Source organism: Anser anser (assembly GCF_964211835.1).
Source record: "Anser anser genome assembly, chromosome: 1".
Lineage (NCBI taxonomy): Eukaryota > Metazoa > Chordata > Aves > Anseriformes > Anatidae > Anser > Anser anser.
The window spans coordinates 167041286-167062495 of record NC_139720.1 but is presented as its reverse complement, the minus strand read 5'-3'; the positions used below and the strand labels follow the sequence as shown (position 1 = coordinate 167062495).

General features: G+C 34.5%; 1 protein-coding gene across 9 annotated transcripts in view; it reads right to left on the bottom strand.

Annotated features, from left to right (window-relative positions):
- MYCBP2 (MYC binding protein 2) overlaps window positions 1–21210 on the bottom strand; it is a 197523-nt gene that overhangs the window by 65572 nt on the left and 110741 nt on the right. For all 9 annotated transcript variants that reach the window (XM_083820540.1, XM_083820544.1, XM_083820543.1 and 6 more), the window contains 11 exons: window positions 20332–20557; window positions 19870–19988; window positions 18646–18733; window positions 14766–14818; window positions 13343–13515; window positions 12522–12666; window positions 10479–10691; window positions 7647–7702; window positions 7143–7258; window positions 5104–5201; window positions 686–802 (listed from right to left, as the gene is read on the bottom strand). In XM_083820540.1, coding sequence (XP_083676666.1) covers window positions 686–802; window positions 5104–5201; window positions 7143–7258; window positions 7647–7702; window positions 10479–10691; window positions 12522–12666; window positions 13343–13515; window positions 14766–14818; window positions 18646–18733; window positions 19870–19988; window positions 20332–20557 — 1404 coding nt within the window. The remainder of the gene's footprint in view (window positions 1–685; window positions 803–5103; window positions 5202–7142; window positions 7259–7646; window positions 7703–10478; window positions 10692–12521; window positions 12667–13342; window positions 13516–14765; window positions 14819–18645; window positions 18734–19869; window positions 19989–20331; window positions 20558–21210) is intronic.

Sequence of the window (21210 nt, the reverse complement as noted above, 5' to 3'; positions counted from 1 at the left end):
ACATTAGACAAACAGCAGTAGCAAGGATGTAATGATCTTCACTATACTGACAGAACATAAGAAGAGGTAAAAAGGAATATTGACAAAATCAGAATTTCAAAGCAATGGGAAGCACATCTTTTTAGAATGCAAGGTGCAAAGACAGATTTAAATCAGATCTTGCAATAATAAGATTTGCTTTGAGAGAAAAGAGGAAAGAAAGCCAAGCCTTCATAAGCTTACTGTTCTCCACTTTCCACTTTTCCACTGCTCATTTAACTTAGTAAATTGCAAAAATATTCCTTGTATAAGTTATACTAGAAGAAGTATACATGCACAGTAGTATAACACACTAGTGATCTTTCAGAAGTGTAAGTGAAAGATATAATGAAAATGATACCTGCATCTTTGGATTTTCATATACAGTTGAAATAGCTAAACATAAAATCCTTAGAGATATTATTGGAAGATGAACTCTAGGAAATTTGTTTCCTGATATCACAGTGCCTGTTACAAAGGTTTTCAAGTAAGCAAATAAAAAGGAAATGACAGCTTGAAAAACTAAATTGGTAAATATTGAGATTTTTGCGATTTATACTCATGTTCTGAAGTTGCACGTCAACATTTAAACATGAAAAAAACATTATTTGCATGGATTAACTTTACATCTTAGCTCAATTTTCAACAGAAATTTCTTATTAATTACCTCGTCAATGAAAGTGATGGATCCATTGACTTTCACTATGCCTATTTGCTCACTCTGAAGGGAAGGGTGGCTACGGATACGAAGCCCTGCACTGTCCTTGGCCACAAATTTGCGAACCTAAGAGAAGCAAAGAAAGATAGTAAGGAAGAAAAAAATTGGAACAGAGCTCTCAGAGTAAAAAGAAATAGGTTTAACAGATTCTGAAATGCTAGTGACAAGATGGCAGTCAGAGTTACAGTTTGTTGCTAGTTTCCCATGGCTGCTGTGTATGATTTCATTTATTTTTGTTAAAACTATGTTTGAACTACATCAACTCAATCTCTCTGAAGGTTTTGTTATACCAGACAATATTCAGTACAAGCTTCTCATTCTTATAACTGCCCACGTACAATTTATTCTTCTTTAAGTTTCGAAGTTCAGGGTTTTCTCTTACCAAATTTACTATTTCCAGTAACCGACCAACTCAAGATTATCAGTCCTCATTTGACACTACCATAATATTCTGCTTAGTCAGCTTTTGGCCAAAATATGGATATTTTCCTTAGTAGATAGTCTAAATAGCCTTTTGAGAATAGCAAAAGAGCAGATCTTTCTACTTACTTTTGAAATAGGCATTTGAATAATTTCTTCCTTTTTTCATAGGAAGGTTAGATGAGACACTCCTTGTTACTAGTCTGATTTACTACAGGCCCCCAAATCTCCCATCTGTTATTCACTTTTTTTTTTCCATTCAAACATGTTATCAGGCAGCTGTCCCAAAGAACAACTTAGAAACGAAAAAGACAGCTTAAGAAATGCATACATTCTGTGTGCGCTGTACAAAACCTTTCTTTGAAGGTTATTTTCAAACTCAACATTATAAAACAAATGTATCAACTGAAGTATGAACTTAATCTTCAAATTAGCACAGAATGATAAGGAAAGAATCAACTCAGGACAATGGTAAAGAAATGCAAAAGCTCAGTGCATTAACCCGCTTTTTTTTTTCCTCTAAACAAATTATTTAAGAAATTATATACATTTTAAGGCTTTAAAAACAAAAACAAAACAACACAATAACATAAATGTTTTTGTGTAGTTTGGAGAAAAGAAAGCTAAGAGATGACCTCAATGCTCTTTACAACTTCCTGAGGAGGAGAAGAGGAGAGGGAGCTGCTCATCTCTTTCCCCTGGTAACCAATGATAGGACACGTGGGAATGGAACAAGGCTGTGCCATGGAACATACAGACTGGACATTCAGAAAAATTTCTTTATGGTGAAGGTCACAGGCTTCCTAGCGAGGTGGTTGATGTCCCATGTCTGTCAGTATTTAAGAGACATTTGAATATATGCTTAATAATATATGCTTTAATTTTTGGTTGGCCCTGAAGTAGAAGTGGTCTGGCATCGGACTTGATAATCTTTCTAGGTCCCTTCCAACCATTCCATCCCATTCCATTCCTTGTAAAAATATAATGCTGAACCATTGCTTACAGCATTCTCAACATAGAGAAGCCAATAAACAAAGCCTTGCAAATTAGGGATTCCTAATTTTTACATTGCTACCCCTATGAAACGTTACTTCAGAAAAATCTTTTGACAGGCTAACTGGAGCTTGGATTAAAAATTTCACTTTAGAGAAAGAAGAACTCACATACAGGATTTGGTTACAAACAGGTCTGGAAAGAGCATTTTCCATACTTTAATTGTATGAGTCTTCTTTCTGATATAGCACCTTTCTGCTTGGAGTGTTTCTCTATAGCATGATGGTTCAGTATCTTATTCATGTAACACTGCCCAAATTGCTTCTTCCGTGGAGCACACACAAACTGGGCTCTGACTAGAGACTGTAATAGTGATAGTGATAGTGATTATAATGCAGAAAGGCATAGCAATTGACATATACTTATCTCTTAGAGTGCACAGAACTTTGCAAGATCTTTGTTACTGTGCCTTCTTATTTGGTGAATCTGAAAAGAGGTACATCTTGCAGCACAGAAATGTGTGCTGCATAGCATAAAACAACCTTTACAAGTGGGTTAACCTCCCATGGAAGGATGCAAAAAACTAGCCCCATTTTTTTTGGTTTCCCTTTTTTTTTTTTTTTTAAAATCAGATAGTTTCTTGTTTAGTAATGTGAGGACAGTAGAAACAAAACATGTTAGATTCCAATCATACTGGTAACAGTCTTGCCCCTTCCAATTCAATTAAATTAGGACTGATTTCTTGTATTTGGTTCCAACTACCCTGAATTACCTTACACAGATTGTAAGGCAGTGTTTCCCTCAGTAGGACGTGGGATAGGATTTTCTACAAATTAGTTAATCTAAATTTCACAGCCAATGAGGCGGCACCAGTTCTTGTATTCCAGGCTGACTACAGATCACTGTGATAACCTCCTTTACCAGCTTTGATGGACAGGAAAGACAGATTTTCATCCAACTTCAATTAACAGAAAATGAAGAGATCAGCACAAAATCATAATATATTATCCATTTTCAACCTGACATTCAATTAGGTCTGACTCCAAAACTGGAATGCTCCTGTTTCAACAAAAACATTTTGTTGTTCCCAGGTGAGAACAGATCACCACTATTCCTGATGTTTGGTTATAACTATCTGAAATTTAGGGCTGGGAAAGGAGAGAAAGAAGTTTCTAGGACTTAACTGACCCATTTTTTCTCAGTGAAATTGGATTTGGTATATTGGACCATTTCCGATGTACATGTCTAATCTGCATTCTTGGCTTCAGAAGAATGAAGCACAGCACAATGATTATCTTTCTGAATTATTTATAATACTGCTGTTCATATACATGGTGTTATGCTAACCTGGTTCATTATGCAATTTTGACACAGAAGAAAGAAAACTGATAAAATGATCTATTGTGAGAAGTCTACTGTGTTCCTACAACACTGATAAATCCTGGTGTTGACAAAGGCTCAACAAACACCATATACAGGACAGAAAGATGGTTCCTCTTTCAAAAAGACTGTAACTTGGAAAAAGAAACAAGAACAACAACACAGGCAGATGATTAAACACTTGATTACTGCCTCAAAACATCAGTTGCCTAACTTTTGTCAGGTTTTTGTTGTGTTTTTTTTTTTAAGCTGTCATGACTGTTACTTGACAAAATATAGCTGTTATATATGAACCAGTCACCTTAATTCCCACTGTAGTAATTGAAAAGAAAGAAGGCAGTTACATCCAGCAACTTGTATCTTAACAACTGTCTCTTTCTCTTCACTGAGTAAGTAAAACACAGCTTGGATGGAGATACCATTTACATCTGCGAGATGCATTTCACCCAACAGAAAGTTTTTATTGAGATAATAAATAAGATAAAGTAACCAGGAAGTCACGAGGAGCTACTCCTAATGGAGAGAAGGGAGACAGCCTAAATTTTGTGGAAGAAGCAAACAAACAAAACAATGAATAAAAATATCTGTGGAAATTAGAAGTAAATTTATTATTTTTGAGGGGGGCAGCAGGGAAAAGAATCATTTTAGTGGCAGAAGCAGACACTGGATGATGTATTTACAGACTTGGGAGCTGTATAACAAAAAGTACTATTTCTAGATTAACCAGAAAGTTGGAAAAGAATTTTATCAAGATGTACCATACAGCTAAGAAGTTGGCAAACACCCAGTTCTTTTTGTAACCGTGTATTTCTTAGCAGAGGGGAAGAGTCCACTTTTGCTCTTGTAATAAGAAAGGGAAAGATAACTTTGTGCTTTTTCAGAATTTCACATCTTTTAATACAAGTTTATTGCATGAAAATAAGATTCGGTGCTTTGCTTAATAACCCTTTCTTAGCATAAAGAGGGAGTTGAGGATATTTCCCTCATCTGGGCATTTCCCCAGCAGTGCCACACCATCTTTCAGTTTTCATCCGTTATTTGTGTCTACTTTAGTCTTTTGGGGTACAACAATAACATGAAATGGGGAAGTCAAAAGCTGTAGAAAGGATAACCTTTTAAAATGAAGGCATGACATTCTAAGAAATGAAGACATCACCAAGAAACTAATTTAGGATTTTATGCTGCCTAAAGAAAGAGCCTTATCAGAAGACAAACAATGTGCCCTTTGTACAACTCATACCATAGCACAACATCAAATAAAAAGAACTAATATTAGTGTAGAATGCAGTCTGTGGTTTTCATAATGGTTGCACAATATTTGTGTGACAAGCCAAGGGAAAGGTAGTTTCTACATAGTTTCTAACAGCTTTATTAATGGGTATACAGAAAGAAAATGGAATGAACATCTTTCATTTTATTCTGTATATTCATTTCATTCCATTCAGCACATTAAAGTGATTTGCAAATATTCTTAAGTCCTGTACCACTATGAAGTGATAAAGTATATATTAAACAACAAGAAAATCTCACCCAACTACAACTATCTGTTTGGGTTTTTATTTAGTTTTTCAAACCTTGTTTGGCTGAGGCTCTGCCTTTGGTTTAATAAGCTGTGTTCCAGGTGGTATCATTCCCTTTGGAGGATCTTTTACTTTCACTTCTAGCCCAGCATCTATAAGCAAACAAAGACTAAGTTAAAAAAAAAAAAAAAAGTGGATTTATTAGTCATATAGTAACTGCAGTTTATCAGTGCTACAACTTAATAGTATGCAAACTAGCCACTCACTTATCTGGTTGACAAACACTTGCAGCTGCTTAATGGTGCAAAGTATTATTTTATCAAAATTTATAAAGTCACACGTAGAAATTCACAGATACATAATTTAACGTTGTTATTAGATATCTGTCACACACTGTGTCCACATCACTACTAGGTAATTTTGTATCCTAATGTCTGCAAAGACATGCTTCAAGGAATGGTGAAGACAGAATTAAATGTTTGAAGGGTGCAAGTAAAAGCTCCTAGAGAGGCAACAGCTTATGCATGCTATACTGCTGCAGATGCTAATCACAAAATGAAATGAACAGACAACAGCCTTAGAAGGCAAGCTACACAACAAGAAAAGGCCTGTAATTTAAAGAGCCAGCATCTTTAATTACCATCACTGTTATAAAACCAGGAGGTGCTAGAAAATATCTCAAGACAGTAAAATTCTCAGATCAGAAAGAAAAATACAAATAAAAAACAGTTCAAACTTCTGTAATAGATGGATATAACCTTGAATAGTAATCTTAAAAAAAAAATTCAGAAATCACTGTTAATGCCAAACTATAGCAATTTAATAGTTTAAAGCTTTTGTTTTGTTTTGTTTTACAGGCTGATCCTTTGAAGAGCAAGAACGTGAAGCAGCCAGACCTAGTGATAAATCAGCAATGTTTTCAGCAATGTTCTTTTAAACAAATGTGTAAGTAACAGAAGGAATCTAGAAGGATCAAGATTTGAAACAGAAAAGAAACTAAATGCTACCAGTACTTAATAGGGCCAAAGTTGAGCAAATCATGGGTCAAGCATGGGTATATGAACCCCACTGAGCAACAACAGAAGTAACATTGAAGAAAGATGGCATTGACAACTACTAGAGGACACTCATACCTGTCTAATAACCAAGGTTAACAACTGTATTCTAATATTTCTAAAAGTTAACCCTATGCAATGAATGAAGATGAACAAAGATAACTATTACGAAAAACATAATATTGATCTTATTTTCTGTAGGTAACACACGTTGGATTGGAATGGGACTGGAATTTGTGTATCTATTTGCAAAAGGTGCTGCGCAGTATTGGCAAAGATAAATTGCTGGTGCACTCGCTTAAACCCTCCTATGAGAGATGGGCCTAATTACAATGCCTTCAGTATCTGTAATGCTGTCTTCACCATACCACCTGTAGGATTAAAGAGGGACAATTCACAGTGTAGACATTTTCTGAAGGGGAAATCTTCCCCAAGCATACTACAGTAACTCATATTTCCCAGAACCAGCAAGACAGATCAATTATTTTCAGCAAGGAAGAAACCAAAAGCATTTAGTATTGGTATTAGCAGTTGAGACTTAGGATAATCTCAGTGAAGCCCACCCTTTCTCAATTTTCCACAGAGGAAATGATAATTTTTTCTTGCACAGTTGGGAACAATTTCTTTTTTTCTTAGGTTCTTCAGATCCTCCCCCCACCTATACATCTCTGTCACTCTCAGTCAAAACCAGACATTTTTCTTGCAGTCTTAAACCTCTCAAAGCAACACAGAGCAGGCAATAAGATACTCTATTATTTTTGTTTTCTAAATGTATTACGAATACACAAGTTGCCAAATATATTCCTATTCCAACGAGAGAATAGCCACGGTCCTTTTTTCTTTTGAGAAAGAAGAGGGATTTCAATAGAAGGCTTCTAAACCAAAAGTGGGGTACTATGAACTTTACTATGAACTTTACTATGAACTTTTTGCTATGAACTTTAATACTAAATCTTAGGAGCACCAAGATACACCTTTATTGGTATTTAAAGTGGATATAAGATTAATTTCTGCTTAAGTATTATGAAAATTAAGTACCTATTTCAATGCCATCTATAGTAACGTGAATGGTATAGAGACCAACAGCGCCGGGAGTCCAGTTTGCACAGTATGTACCATCATTATTGACTCTGATCAGCATGTTTTCACTGGGTCTAGGCATAAACAAAACAATTGAGATCATTAAACAATTACTGTCTTCTTGGAAACCGTCTGTAACACTTAGTTTAGTAAACTCTGCTTTTTTTTTTCTTTGAAATAATCTAACAAGCTTTCTTCCTCTGTCCAAAGCAATAACCCCATGTTATTTATAATGAAGCATAAACCTTCTACGGCATGTTTTGACAGCAGAAGATGGAAGATCACATTCAGAGAACAGATAATACAAATAGAGAATAAACATTAGAACAACTAAGAATGAAATATTTTAAACCAGGATCTCTAAATTTAAGAAAACAAAAGGCCTGCAACTCAGGGTGTAAGCAAAAGTGATGGGACATCTTAATTTTAGTATCTAATAAAAAATAATTCTTTAACATTTACCTCTTTGGTGTCGGTGAAGCAAAGCGTAGTTCTTCAAATGAGTAATTTTCATATGCCTATCAACAGATGAAATTAAATGAACATAAAATCAACAATTATCACATAAAAGAAAGCAGAGTATCTTCTCAAAAAAACACACAAATCTAACTGTACACTCACCAGAAACATTGAGTAGGGAACCAGAAAACCAATTGCAGAACTCAGAAAGAGAGACAAAGACGTACATACATAAAACAAGTATCTTCACTCTCTCTTTTAATTGCCATTAACAAAAATACACATTGCTAACCAAAGCTTTGTTCACAGGGAGTCACTTTGAATCCCTTCTAATCTAACTTGATTTAAAAGCCCTTGAATTCCTTTTAATTTACCTCTAAAAATTCTGTTTAATAATCCAGATTTCAACTTCCTTGTAGGCACAAATATATGGATATATATCCGGGCAACCTGTTCCACTGCCTCACCACCCCTCAGACTACAGAATTTTCTCCGAACATCTAATATAAATCTCCCCTCTTTTAGTTTAAAACTGTTCCCCTGAGAGGCACTGCTTGTCATTGGCCTCCACCTTGACACACAGGCTGGAACGTTCTGGGTGTGGCCATCCAGTCAATTCCTTATCCAACAAACAGTCCACCCTTCAAATCCATCTCTTCCAACTTAGGGATAAGGATAACAAATATAACATCAGGCAGTGCATTGAAGACCATGTGAAGGTAAGAAAAGAAATATGTTGCACATAAACTGCAAGGCAGCCCAGTGGATTTACCAAGGCAATTTTGGATGCTCTTTCTTTGTACTCAAAATGAAGAAATTCCCTCTGTAGTGAGGTGATACTTTTGCTGATTCTCACTAGAAAAAAAATAAATAAATCTACTTTCACAGTTTCTTGTGAAATGACTGCACTGAAAAGCTCCACAAAAGTAGACTACCCTAGTCCCAAAACTCAGCAAATGGTTGCAATAGTTGCTGAGTTATCAGATTCCTACATTCCATCAAAAACAACAGTGGAAAAAAGAGGAAGGATAAAAACATGTGAACACAGCTGCAGATCTGCCATTCTGGGTCTTTATCCAAATATCCAATATGGTTTTGGGTTTCAATCCTCCATACTTGTTGTATATATAAGTTACTGTCACAAAGTGCAGAGCTACAGTTTCTAATTGTATTTGGATGGTTCTATCTAGCACTGATACAACGTACAGACTGGCATAAAACAGAAAGGTCAGAGGATGTCTATACTTTGCAGTGAAGTAACTAAGTAATGCAAGGAAGGAAGTAAAAGAGAATTTTCACTTTCTTGAATCAATAAAGTTAATAAGATAATCAGGAACAGCAGGTAACACAGTTGCATTTCTCAGAATGTCGGACTGTCCTTAACTTAAGTAGCAAAATACCATCTCTCTTCCTGAATAAAAAAAAAGATTTATTGTAAGTCTTTTCCATCCAAAACTTGCAAGAAACTTCCTCAAAAAAGGTGTTAAACATAGAAGTCAATCATGCTTCAGCAAAAGACACTTTTTGTATTTTACCTTGATGTGTGTAATTTACTTCTTCTGTTTGACCATTACAAACTTTTGTCCTATATGCTAAGGTGACTTTAAATGAATACTTGCATTTTAATTTTACCTTAACTTGATTCAAATTAAAAATTATTGAAGTTGACTAGCTAATACCAAGCTTTCCTCACTCAAAGGGTGCATCAACTCTGGAGATGAATTTCTAGACACTTGCACTTGCTCCACAGACAGTTACTCCAGAGTACCTAATGTGTTGCAAGGTGTGCCACTGTAACAGCTGTGCGAACAGGTTTGATACCTATTGCTAAAAAGAAGTCTGTAGGTCAATGGTTATTAGAAATCACATCTGGGTTCAAACTATGAATAAATAATGTACTTTTTCACTCAAGTCACTGATAAAAATACCAAGTAGCATCAAGACAAGGAGTGATCTTTGCAGTAACCCAAGTAAAGTAAATAAATAAATAAACCCCACACTCGTTTCATTTTAGACATGTAATTTAACAAGTTTTTAAATCATTTGTTTTATCCTATATTGATTGCATTACCATCTGTAGAAAACAAACCTGTACCCTTTAAAAGACAGTAGTTTGCTGACTTTTTTTCTACATAAATCCATACAGGGTATAGCATTATCCTTCTCTAACTCCTGATTAATCATGTATCATTAAGTTTTCCAACTGCTAGTTATATATATCATGTCACATCTCGTAACTGGGTCAATACGTTACCTACATATAAATGCACCTTTCTGGTTTTAAAATACACTCAAACCAATAGTAACTGTTTTCACGTCTTTAAAAACTGTTGCCTGCAAAGTCTCTGAGATGATTTATTTGGCAATTTTGAGTTGATACACCAATCATTTTTATGATCTTTCTAACTTTGCTTAGCTCCATTTTTTTTCTTACGTTCACCAGTTATAAGTTTTAATATAGGTTCTATGAAACACTCCAGCCCTATATAGGTACAGAGGCTTGTCTTTTTTCCCCCTTATTTCAATAGCCATTTTTATTTCTCCTCTCACTCAGACTAGTTTACTAATCAATGTAATCAAAATTAAATATACAACTTTTCTTTTTATATACTAATCCCGTTTATTTTTTGCTTTACAATTCAGGCACAGTTGGCCATTTTGAAGCATCTACTTTTCTGCTGAAATTAATAAATATAATCAAAGTAATTTGCAACTAATGAATTTTTGGATTGTGATCAAACTGAAACATACTTTTACCCCTTCCTCTTCGCATACTTTTACCCACTTTGTATACTGGATTTTATAGCTAATCTTGCTCAAATGACAGTAATTTACCTTCATCATTGTAATAGCAATATATCGAGCTTCTTTTACTATCATTGGCTCATAAGAAGAATCAAGCTTTGGTGAAGGAAGTCCTCCGAAAGTCATATCAGCGCTAGGGGAAGCAGCTGCTGCAGGACTCCCTGGTATCCGTTGCACCTTTTTAACTTGCTCTTGTTGCAAAGATGTTTTTTTCTGAGAAACAGGAATAGCTTTGACTTCTACCTATAATCAGACACAGAATATGGGAAATGACTTAGGGAAATGATTTAGGGAGAAAGCAAACCCACACATTCTTTTAGACCTGCTACAGTACAGTGACACTGCTTAAAGAACTTGCTACTAATCTAGTTATGTAAAAAACATGCGTCTACACAGACAAAGTCAAGAACAACAACTTAGCGTAAAACTTGAGAATGTAAATGTACAGGAAAGCAGCACCTAACTGCCTTTGCACATGATCGGTAAGGGTAAGGTTAGATAACATGCCAGTTGCAGAGCACTCCCTAGGAAGCACAGTATATTCTGGTGTACTAGCTAAGTTTGCTGACAACAGAAAATGCTTCAGGTTTCAGAGTGAGTCATCAGCGCCTGCCAGACCTGGCACAGCACCCTATTACATCGGCACGGTGCACTTTAATTCATATTTTATCTTTTTTTTTTTCTTTTTCCCAGAAGTACCACAGACATCTATTAGTGTAGGTAACAAAGAGCCAGCTGAACTTAGTTTTCTGAGGAGGAACAGACTACCTGGATTACCTGAACAGACTACCTGGAAAATAAATTTATGCGTTACTCATCTTAAATCTGCAATGAAGTGTTTAGTTGCTGCAGATGTCATATGCTATTTATCAAAATTTGACCTAATTTACTGGAAGTTACCTCAGTACACTGAACACTGAATGAGTCCAATAGAATAATAATAATTAATTAAATTACGTGTTACTTTAATATACTTGTGCAGAAAAGTAGTTATTAAATAACAAATCCAGCAACTATTTTGATGGGTTTATATTCACACATCTTTTTCCCAATTTGTAGAATAAAGTAACTAAAAGTTTCCTACTTCCTCTGTCACAAATTTACGTCATTAACTACACATTTATATTATGTTCAAATTGTGTGACTAAACTGATTCTTGTATTATTGTTTAAAACTCACTGGTTATTAATGAATTTACAGTACACTGAAAGATAACTAAATTACATCATATACAAACACTAGTCTTTAGAGTTCTTATAGTAGGAGTCTTACCTTTGTTTAAGGTACCTCACTTATTTTTATGCTTGACAAAAGCAAGATTTGAAAACATCTGTATAACTCCAGAAAAATAGGGGGCTTTAAAACATAGATGTAACCTAATTTATTAAAAGTAGATGAGTAACATTTTGTGTTCAATTTCATTTGTTTGCATGCTTCATTATCTCAAAACTAACAGCCAACTTTTACACGTATCCCACAGGTATTAATCCGAAGCCTGGAAGGGTTTTCTAATTCTATCTCAGGTGGTCATGAACATTTCCTTTCCAGTACTTCAACAACTATAAAAAAACAGCTGTTATTAACTGAGGAGGATGAAGCAAAAATCAAGAATCTCAGATCTTTCCAGTTAATAAGTTCAAAGACTACAGGAACTTCCAAAAATTAGAAAGGGAGAAGAGCTGTTCTAATCTAAAAAAGTGACTAAAAATGATTTACCAATGTGCTTCTGATTCTTTTTTCCAGCACTTTTATTCACTTCACAATTTATAATACTCTTTCCTGGCTTACAAGAAGTGGATTCTTGTCATCTTATACATCATCACCACCAAAGGTCTAAAAGTGGGCATTTCCACTACTATATACGTGTAGCTCATTACAGACAAGACATAAGCTGCATGAGATGTTGGCATAATATGGAATTTGACAATTCCGTGGCTTTATAGTTTTAAAAAGTCCACTGAATTTAAGAATGCCACATTCTGCCCTATACAAGAGTATTCTGTGGAATATCTACAACAAATATTAAATGAAGACATGATAAAGTATAAGAACAGCCAAGACTGCAATAATTACCTTCATATTAGGAACATGAACAACATCCCCATACTGGTCTTTTGTTTGTACTGTAATAACAGTTGGCCAACCACAACGAATGTCATCCTTATTCAAAATCAATGACGTTTTTTGAGGATCAGCATATGAATCTGGCTGAAGCCATCTACAGCAAAGACAGACACTTATTAAAATATCTTCTAGCCTCTCAAAAGATAAAGTCTTAATCTGTACAAACATGATATCCACCTAAGAAAGAATGCAGAAGGTCTGAATAATTAAATATATGCTTTTACCTAATATATGAATAAAACCAGCACAGCCAAACAGTTTTACTTAAATCATAGAATGGCTTGAGCTGGAAGGCACCTTAAGGATCATCTATTTCCAACCCCCCCCGCCATGTGCAGGGATGGGGCATCCACAACTTTTCTGGGCAACCTGTTCCACTGCCTCACCACCCCTCAAACTACAGAATTTTCTCCGAACATCTAATATAAATCTCCCCTCTTTTAGTTTAAAACTGTTCCCCTGAGAGGCACTGCTTGTCATTGGCCTCCACCTTGACACACAGGCTGGAACGTTCTGGGTGTGGCCATCCAGTCAATTCCTTATCCACCAAACAGTCCACCCTTCCAATCCATCTCTCTCCAACTTAGGGATAAGGATAACAAATATAACAGTGTTTGAAACAGTTATTAAATGTACATAGCTACTTCTATAGACAAACAACAGTGCACAGTTTTTAAAATTTAGCATACAAATAAACAATTTCTATTTCGCTGCAATACTTTACAGCTATGAAGTCATGGGTTTATTCATGAAGCACGCAAGCTTTTTACCTTGCAAGTCGTCCACCACTTGATCCTGGTACACAAGCAATGAAATCCTCCAGAAATGACTGCTCATTGCTTTGCACCTGCAGTGGAAGATTTCCTTCAAGGGCTTCCAGTATCGTTGGTGAGTGAGATAGTGCCAACCCTTTTCCAAGAATGCCGGAATGAGATTTGCACACCTTTTATTTTTTATTTTATTTTGAGGTGGGGTGGGGATAAAAGAGACATAAAAATGAGTCTTTCAGTATTTTACATGTATACACTTTCCCATAATATGACAGTAATTGGCACAGACATTTGGGGGACTGAAAACCATTCCAGGAGGGGCAAAGTGGATAAATTACATTGACACACACACACGCACACAAAAGTCAGCTCCTAACACTAGAATTACCTAGTTTAGAAAACACTCATAATTGGCATCAAAAGTATTGTCTACTCAGTTTAGAAAACACTGTGTTGATAATTTGTGTCAGAAGAGACTAAATGAGCTTGAGTTGAGGGAGAGCTTCTGGAAGAAAGAATAAGGAAACATGGACTTTGAGGCTAAGGGAATCCTTACCGGTTGAATTATGACCAGGAGAAGAATGAAGAAAGCCCTTTTGAAAATGTAACTAATTAGAACATTCCAAAAGAACTTAAAGGGTAGAGATAATAACTTATAAATAACTATATAACTATAACTATATATATATATATATATGAATATATATATAATATATAAATAACTATATAACTATAAATAACTATAATAACTATAGAAAGAAGTATCTTGAGTAAGATATTTTGGGGTGAGACAGGGTAAAATAAGAAATGTGGAAAGATGCATAGAAAATCAGGCTGAACTATAAGTGAAAAATGAGTCATCCATTACTTGTATGCACACTCCCAGTTCGCTTTTTGAATTAAAATACTGTGGATTCAAGAACAGATTTGCTGAAAAAAAAAAAATCTTTCAAGAACACCTGATTCCTCCTCAACAGTTTCTGTTTATTGTTCTGTCATATCAGGTCTATGCTATCATACTGTAGCACTGATGTGTTTTCCAGCAAGTACAGTAACAACTAAATTTCAAAATATTTGCCCTGAAAATAACTATGAAAAAGAGAGAACATGAAAAATTCATTTTTCACTGTTCATCATCAGCTAGGGGCAAAAAATAGAGCTACTGACTAGCATCAGCTGCCATCACAACAACCAAACTATATCATCAATCCAGAGCAACTACAGACATATTAACCAGAACTTCATAGATGTTACTGTTCAACTGAAAGAGTTATTTTATTTCTGCAATTACAAAGACATGTGAAGGATTATTAAAATTTATTAAATCATGCAACCAACATGTAAGGTGATCTAACTTCCTATCTGATATTTTATGCATGTTTTCTAAGCAGATTTACTGTAAGACTTAAAAGCAACAGCATACCTGTAAAGCAGCTTCTTCAAGAATCTCAAGATCTTCTTCAAATTCATTACCTGCTGTAAAAATATAAACATGTATTTTTCATAACAGTAATACTGACATTTATTTATGCATTATAGAACTTGAAATTTAATTTTTAGTTTCTATTACAAAAGTTAAGTTTGCAGGAGGATGTGTAATATTGTTTAAACAGCAGTTGAAAGATTAATATTTGAATCTTTTAATCTTTTTTTGCTTCTACTAAAAAACCTAGTAAACATGCAGTACTGTGTAGTTCAGTGTACAAGCAAATAAACAATATATCTTACACAAAAATCAAATTTGGTACTTATCTCCAAGACCGTATGTATGGCAAATCTTCGGATGCAACTAGATACTTCTAGGAAAAAGATTCTGGGAGGTCAAGATGATTGCCAGGAAGCAGTACTTAAGACTACCAACAACTGCTTCTTTATAAGAACTTACCCCCAAAAATGTATTTAAAAACCTGATAAACTCTGCACAATTTTGTAAATTATGAATCCACCCAGAGCATAAAAATCAAATGAATTCTACTCTGTGGCATTTCTTTCTCAAAAATGCAACTCAAAAGCCTGTTTCCAGTGTGACCAGAATTGCCAAATACAGTCTTAACAGAAAAGAAAAGTCAAACAGGTAAGGTTATGATATTTCTAGTCTCTCTCAAAACATGTCAGGCAATTCTATTAGTAAGGAGAGAGAAAGAGAAATTAGAATAATCAAGTCCTAAGGCATTTTTAAAATTCTAAGAAATATAGGTATGTAGGAACTCTGCTCTCAGAATAAAATTCAATTTCTACAGAATTTGAAACAATTAAGTAATAATGGTAAACAATTAAATAATGCATTGATCAATTCCACATTGCTGTTTAGGTTAGATCTCAGTCACAAACCAATTGTCTCTTTTGGGTAGAGGCATTTTAAACTTAACTTTTAGAAAACTTGCAAGGAGGAGATGTTGCCTTTTGACAAGGTAACTCAATATTTGGATGTACTCTCAAAGATGAAGTTTTCATAATAAATAAAGGAATCACCACTTGGTGCATTTTCCTCCGGAGTAAAAATAGTTAAAGCCCTCTTGATGCCCTTTCAAAGCACTTTTTTCTTTCCTAATGCTTATATAGGAATACTTATACAATTATCTGGCCTACTGTATACAGAGAATATCCACTACAACAGTTATTAAAAAACAGGGCAATTCTTTGTGAAGGATATCCTCCTTCAGCAAGTGTTTACACCATGATGTAGTCATGAAAATAATGCAAATAGTGGTATGGATGGAAGGGTCTACAAGGATTCCCGTAACAACTAGTGACTAATTTGAAGTCATTTCACTCATCCTATCTATCCCATGATGCTCTTTGCACAACCTCCTACAAAATTCTCTGTTGAAAATTTTCAACCATGCGTTGCCTACTGTTCTTAATTTTGCCATGACATCTGTGAAGTTTCTTAATTTAAAGTCATCAGGTTTTAAGATCACTTAGTTGGATACAGAGGTCTAAATATTACCAGGGAAATGGAGCAGGATTTACTTCACCTACTTTTGGGCAGTGAGGCATGAGATAATGAACTCAGACGTAGGTATTACAAGATATTTTTACAGCAAATGGAAGAGAAACAGGCATCTTCTTTCAGTGATTTTTTTTTAGATGTTTATCATAGAATGACATGAACCATCCTCTGAAAATGTCTATATTATCTCTAAAAGAAGGTTAGAGCAACTAGCTTAGACTCTGATGTTTAACTTCTGAATGCCAAAGTTCAGACATTATATGTTAAATTGCTTATTCCCTCCTTAAGCAAGCCTTTTCCTTACGGTATTTTCTTTAGACTATATACACCTACACATGGAACTAAGGTAAAATTGTAGAAATTATAAAATGAAGTATGAAAACTCTAATACAAATGGCCTTCTTGTGTGCATGCACTATAATGCACTTTTATATCACAACTGATTACATATCTTTTTCTTAAAGGACTCTCCATTTCATGAATAAAATTATACAGTTCCACAGATGAGTAATGACAGTAGCATATAAAACAGAGCACTTTTCAAGGTACCATTTCACTTACAGCAAAAGGTAAAAGATACATTATCTATAATGGAGGAAAGGAAAAAGCTGTCTGATACTAAGGCATTTAAGTGTTGTTCTCCAAAACCACATTTTACCTCTTTTCCTGCCAAGTGTTTCCGAGACATCAGGCAAAACACTTCAAGCAAAATTACAGATAACTGAAAACAGTCTTAAAAGGCACAGTAATTTCCATCACAGCAGTCAAACACTATGATTCCTGCCTATAATTCATCTGTTTATTCATAAGGTCCAGTGGTCTTGTAGAGAACCTCTATGCACTTATATCTGTTTGTCATTAGTTTTGCAATACTGTCAGCAATACTAAGAGATTTGGCTGAAGTCCTTGAGTTGGTGTTGGGTAAGTGGTGAGATGCATTCTTTATTATGTTGCATCAATTACTTCAGTAATCAGAAAACTATCCTGCTTCCGCACCTACCACTCCTCTGTTGCAGTTCACACATAACCCCTTATATAAGTTTGCTGAGACTGCATAGATAACTTGACTGCATGTTTTATTTAAAATTTGTTCTACCTTAAAGCACAGAAACTAACCTACGTATCACCTACTTTCCCTTCTTCTTTTAGACATTCAAAATTAGAATGAAAACCTCTTCTGAAAGAAGAATGAAGCATTACAAAACCTGGGAAGTGAAGCTATAAGCATTCACACTCAGCTTCTTTTTTGTACAGATGAGAACGGTGGATAAATGGGTACTAGGGAAATCAACCAAACAAAGGAGTTAATGTGGCTGTTTGAAGTATAACAGAAGAGGGCACTCTATTTAAACTATAGAATTGCCTGTACTTTTGAGAGAGAAATACAGATTTACCAGTGCAGTTGAGGTGCTTATTTACAACATAAAGTAAGAAATTTGTACATTCAAATACACAAGCAAAGTACCAGGTTAAAAAAAAGTCAAATTAGGTTAAAAAAAAAAGTCAAATTAGGTTTTCTGGTTTTAACTACACACTGAACAATGCCCTCCTGCTCATTAATACATATTTTTCTCTGCTAGTCTCCTTAATACTATTTGAGCTCTCATTTGCATTCCTAAATTAAAATGAACAAAAGATACCTTATTATAGATTATAAATCCATTTTTCCTATACATAAATGTTAGTTAAGAGAAATACTATTATACAGAATACAGCGACATCATTAGAACAGTCTAACTCAATCTCCATATTCATTCATTTTCATAAATTCTTACTTTTCCTTACGTTTTAAATTGCATTTGGGTTCCTGTAAACTTTTGTTTGCTGCATCTGTTGTAAAAGTATGCAATATTTTTTATAATTGCAAAAAATTACAGCAGCAATATTTTAGACTGCAAGGTCTACAGATACAATGGCCACTCTCAATTTTAAACTAGTAAGTCTAACTTTTGAAATTCATTGCTGCAGGTGTTCCTTATTCAGAACGGTGTGCAGTGCAGGGAGAAAAAACAGTGAAAGGGAAATACAAATAAGATACCTGCACATTTGTGAAGTACCACAAGGGAACTGTAGGACATAGCTCGTACACTGATACGCTACCTGTGGATGGGGTGAGTTGATTTAGATTTAAATAACTAGGTTTGCCTTCTTTCCATAATTGTTTAAGCAGAAAACAACATTATTTTATTATCTTGGTTGATTAATTCAGTTTGAAAATCAATTGTGTATGATCATTTAGAATTAAAAGCAACATTTGGACTTAGAGCATTTACAACATTTGGACAGACAGCATTTATGCAGAAACCCTGAAACAATGATGAAGTAACAAAGTAAGTTGAGTAGAACTTACCAATAGGAAGAGCTAGATCTTTCTTCATCAAAGCTGCTGCACATGACCCTCCTAAATTGGCCAATTCTTTTTCCAGCTGAATAATACCCTTAAAAATAAAAAGTATTCAGAAAATATTACAATAGATGGGTTTCCTTGACAATATTTTTTCCTAAGAGATATTAATTGTATGTTCCAGTTTGAAGTTTCTTAGTGATATGCTTCTTGTCTTACAGCTAGACTGCCATGTTTTAATGCGGGGCCAGAGTTTTAATGGGCCAAAGTACCACCATTTTTAGAACAATTTCACCTAGGTCAGAAGACTGATAAGTGCTACCATGCTTGGGTAGCCTAGTAAGAACATCTGAAGATGACTGATGCTAAAGAGAAAGGGAACTCCCAACTAAAACAACTACACATAAGTATTCAGATTACAAAGAAATACCTCTTCTAAGCTGTACAGATGTACAGTTTATGTGGTATATATATATATATATATATACCACAAAAGCTCATGTTCCTGTCTTCTCTAAAGGTAATACTGTTCATAACTTTGTTTTCCTCTTCCCTCTCTCTAGTTGGAGATGCTAGGATGGGAAAAAGGTTTTTATATTCTCCTTTACACACTTAAAGACTTACATCTGGGGATGATTCAGCACTTCCAAGAAACAAATTCCTCCCACGAAGGAGGAAAAAAAAAAAAACAGACCAACCCCCCCAAAAATCTGAGGGAGATGGGAAACCTCTATCATTAGGGCTACTAGTAATTTAAATAAGACAAACATCTTTCAGTATGATCTATGACATCAGAATAAAGAAAGATATGAAAGGTAATAATTTTATTTCACAAGCCAAAGCCTTTATTCATCTTAACTTCTATCATGTTCATACCATATTTAGTAATTCATCTGGATAAAGAAGTTTCAGAATTTTAGATAATTTTATATCCTATTGATGTAATGGATAAAATCATAATGCTATGTATTTGCAGAGTGTCACAGTTCTTAACCCCCCCAACAAATAAAAACACCCACAGCCATTCCAATATAATCAGATTAAAGAATTCCAAACAAATCATGTCTGTAGCAATAAAAGTTTTAAAATTATATGAAAATCATTTAAAAGTATTTTGCTAGTTCTATTTAGTCAGAAGTACAAATCAGATACTTTTACCAAAAAAAAAAAACTTGGTCATATAAGAATGAATTTATAGGTTCGTTTATAGCCATTCCACTTTTTCCTTACCTCATCAGATCCTGGACTAAATTCATATCCAATTGCATAACATTTGAAACCATAAAAACAAGCCTTTTCATCTTTCACATAGTCTGATGCAGTCTCCAGAGAAAAAAGAGCTTCATTTCCTTACAGGAAGTAAAATAATACATAAAATGAATAAAATAGAACTTCTAATATTTCTCCTCTTTTTAAATGTTTCTATCACATGAACATAAACCAAATGTAGGCTGTATAAGCACCATGCAAATAAAAACATAAATAACATGCAGATGAACACTTCAAAAAAGAAACCTAATATAAACATAGTTCACTGATGTACAACCAATGCCTCATAATGAACTCTTGCTATCTTGGATGGAGACACTTTTTCCATTTTGTTTTCTAATATGATTTGCAGAAAAATCGAATTTATTTTCATCATTTTTATAATTCACATCAATAGAAATTACTGCATTATATATTTATTACCTGGCAATACTAATACCATTGTAGGCCATCCTGAAGATCCAGAGAATTTTTTCAGTTCTACCCATGAATTAAGATTTTCATGAACAGAAGTATGCTTTGGTCCAAACCCCAGACTCTGTGCAATTCTGACAGGAATTAGTAAACGAAGAACATCCTCTGACTGAGCAGTGCCACACTGAGTGTCAAATTCTATTGTTATCCACCTGACACATTCAGGAAAAGTCACCTAAAACAAAAAACAGCGGTCGAAAACCTAATTATGTGCAAGTGTGGGTTTTTTTCTGTTGTTTGTCACTTTGCTTTTTTTTTTTCCAAACATTCAATTCTTCACTTCCTCTTTGTCTTTTGTTCTTAAAGATTCAAGCTACAAAAGTGATTCAGTTATGTAAATCTGTAGAGCTATTTTCATATCCTTTAGTAACCTAACTTATTCCTTGAAATTCAGATACACCTGAAATGCTATAATCAAGTATGTCCAGATTAAGCAATTACGCTTAGGATACCTTTTGTGATTGTTTTTGTTTTGAAGAACTCTATAGAGGACCATTAAACAAAATGACAGACTACTACAAACATTTCAGTCTCAAATACCCTTTTAAATACAAACTTCAAAAGACACATTCATTTCTGTTTTGTGCAATCCTAGAAAAGCGTACAGCAGCTGAAGCATTCTTGTGAACATGGAGTTCAGTATGATAGCAAACAGTTACAGGATTTCAAAAGTAGTAACAGCTTAGACTAGAGCTTCAGATAGGCTCCATAAACTGTCAAAGCAATAATAAGCATAATCACTTGAGGAAGATCAGATAGATACATTTTCTGAAACCATTCCACTTAATAAATTACTTCCTCAAGATCTTACTTGATTTCAGGTTTGCT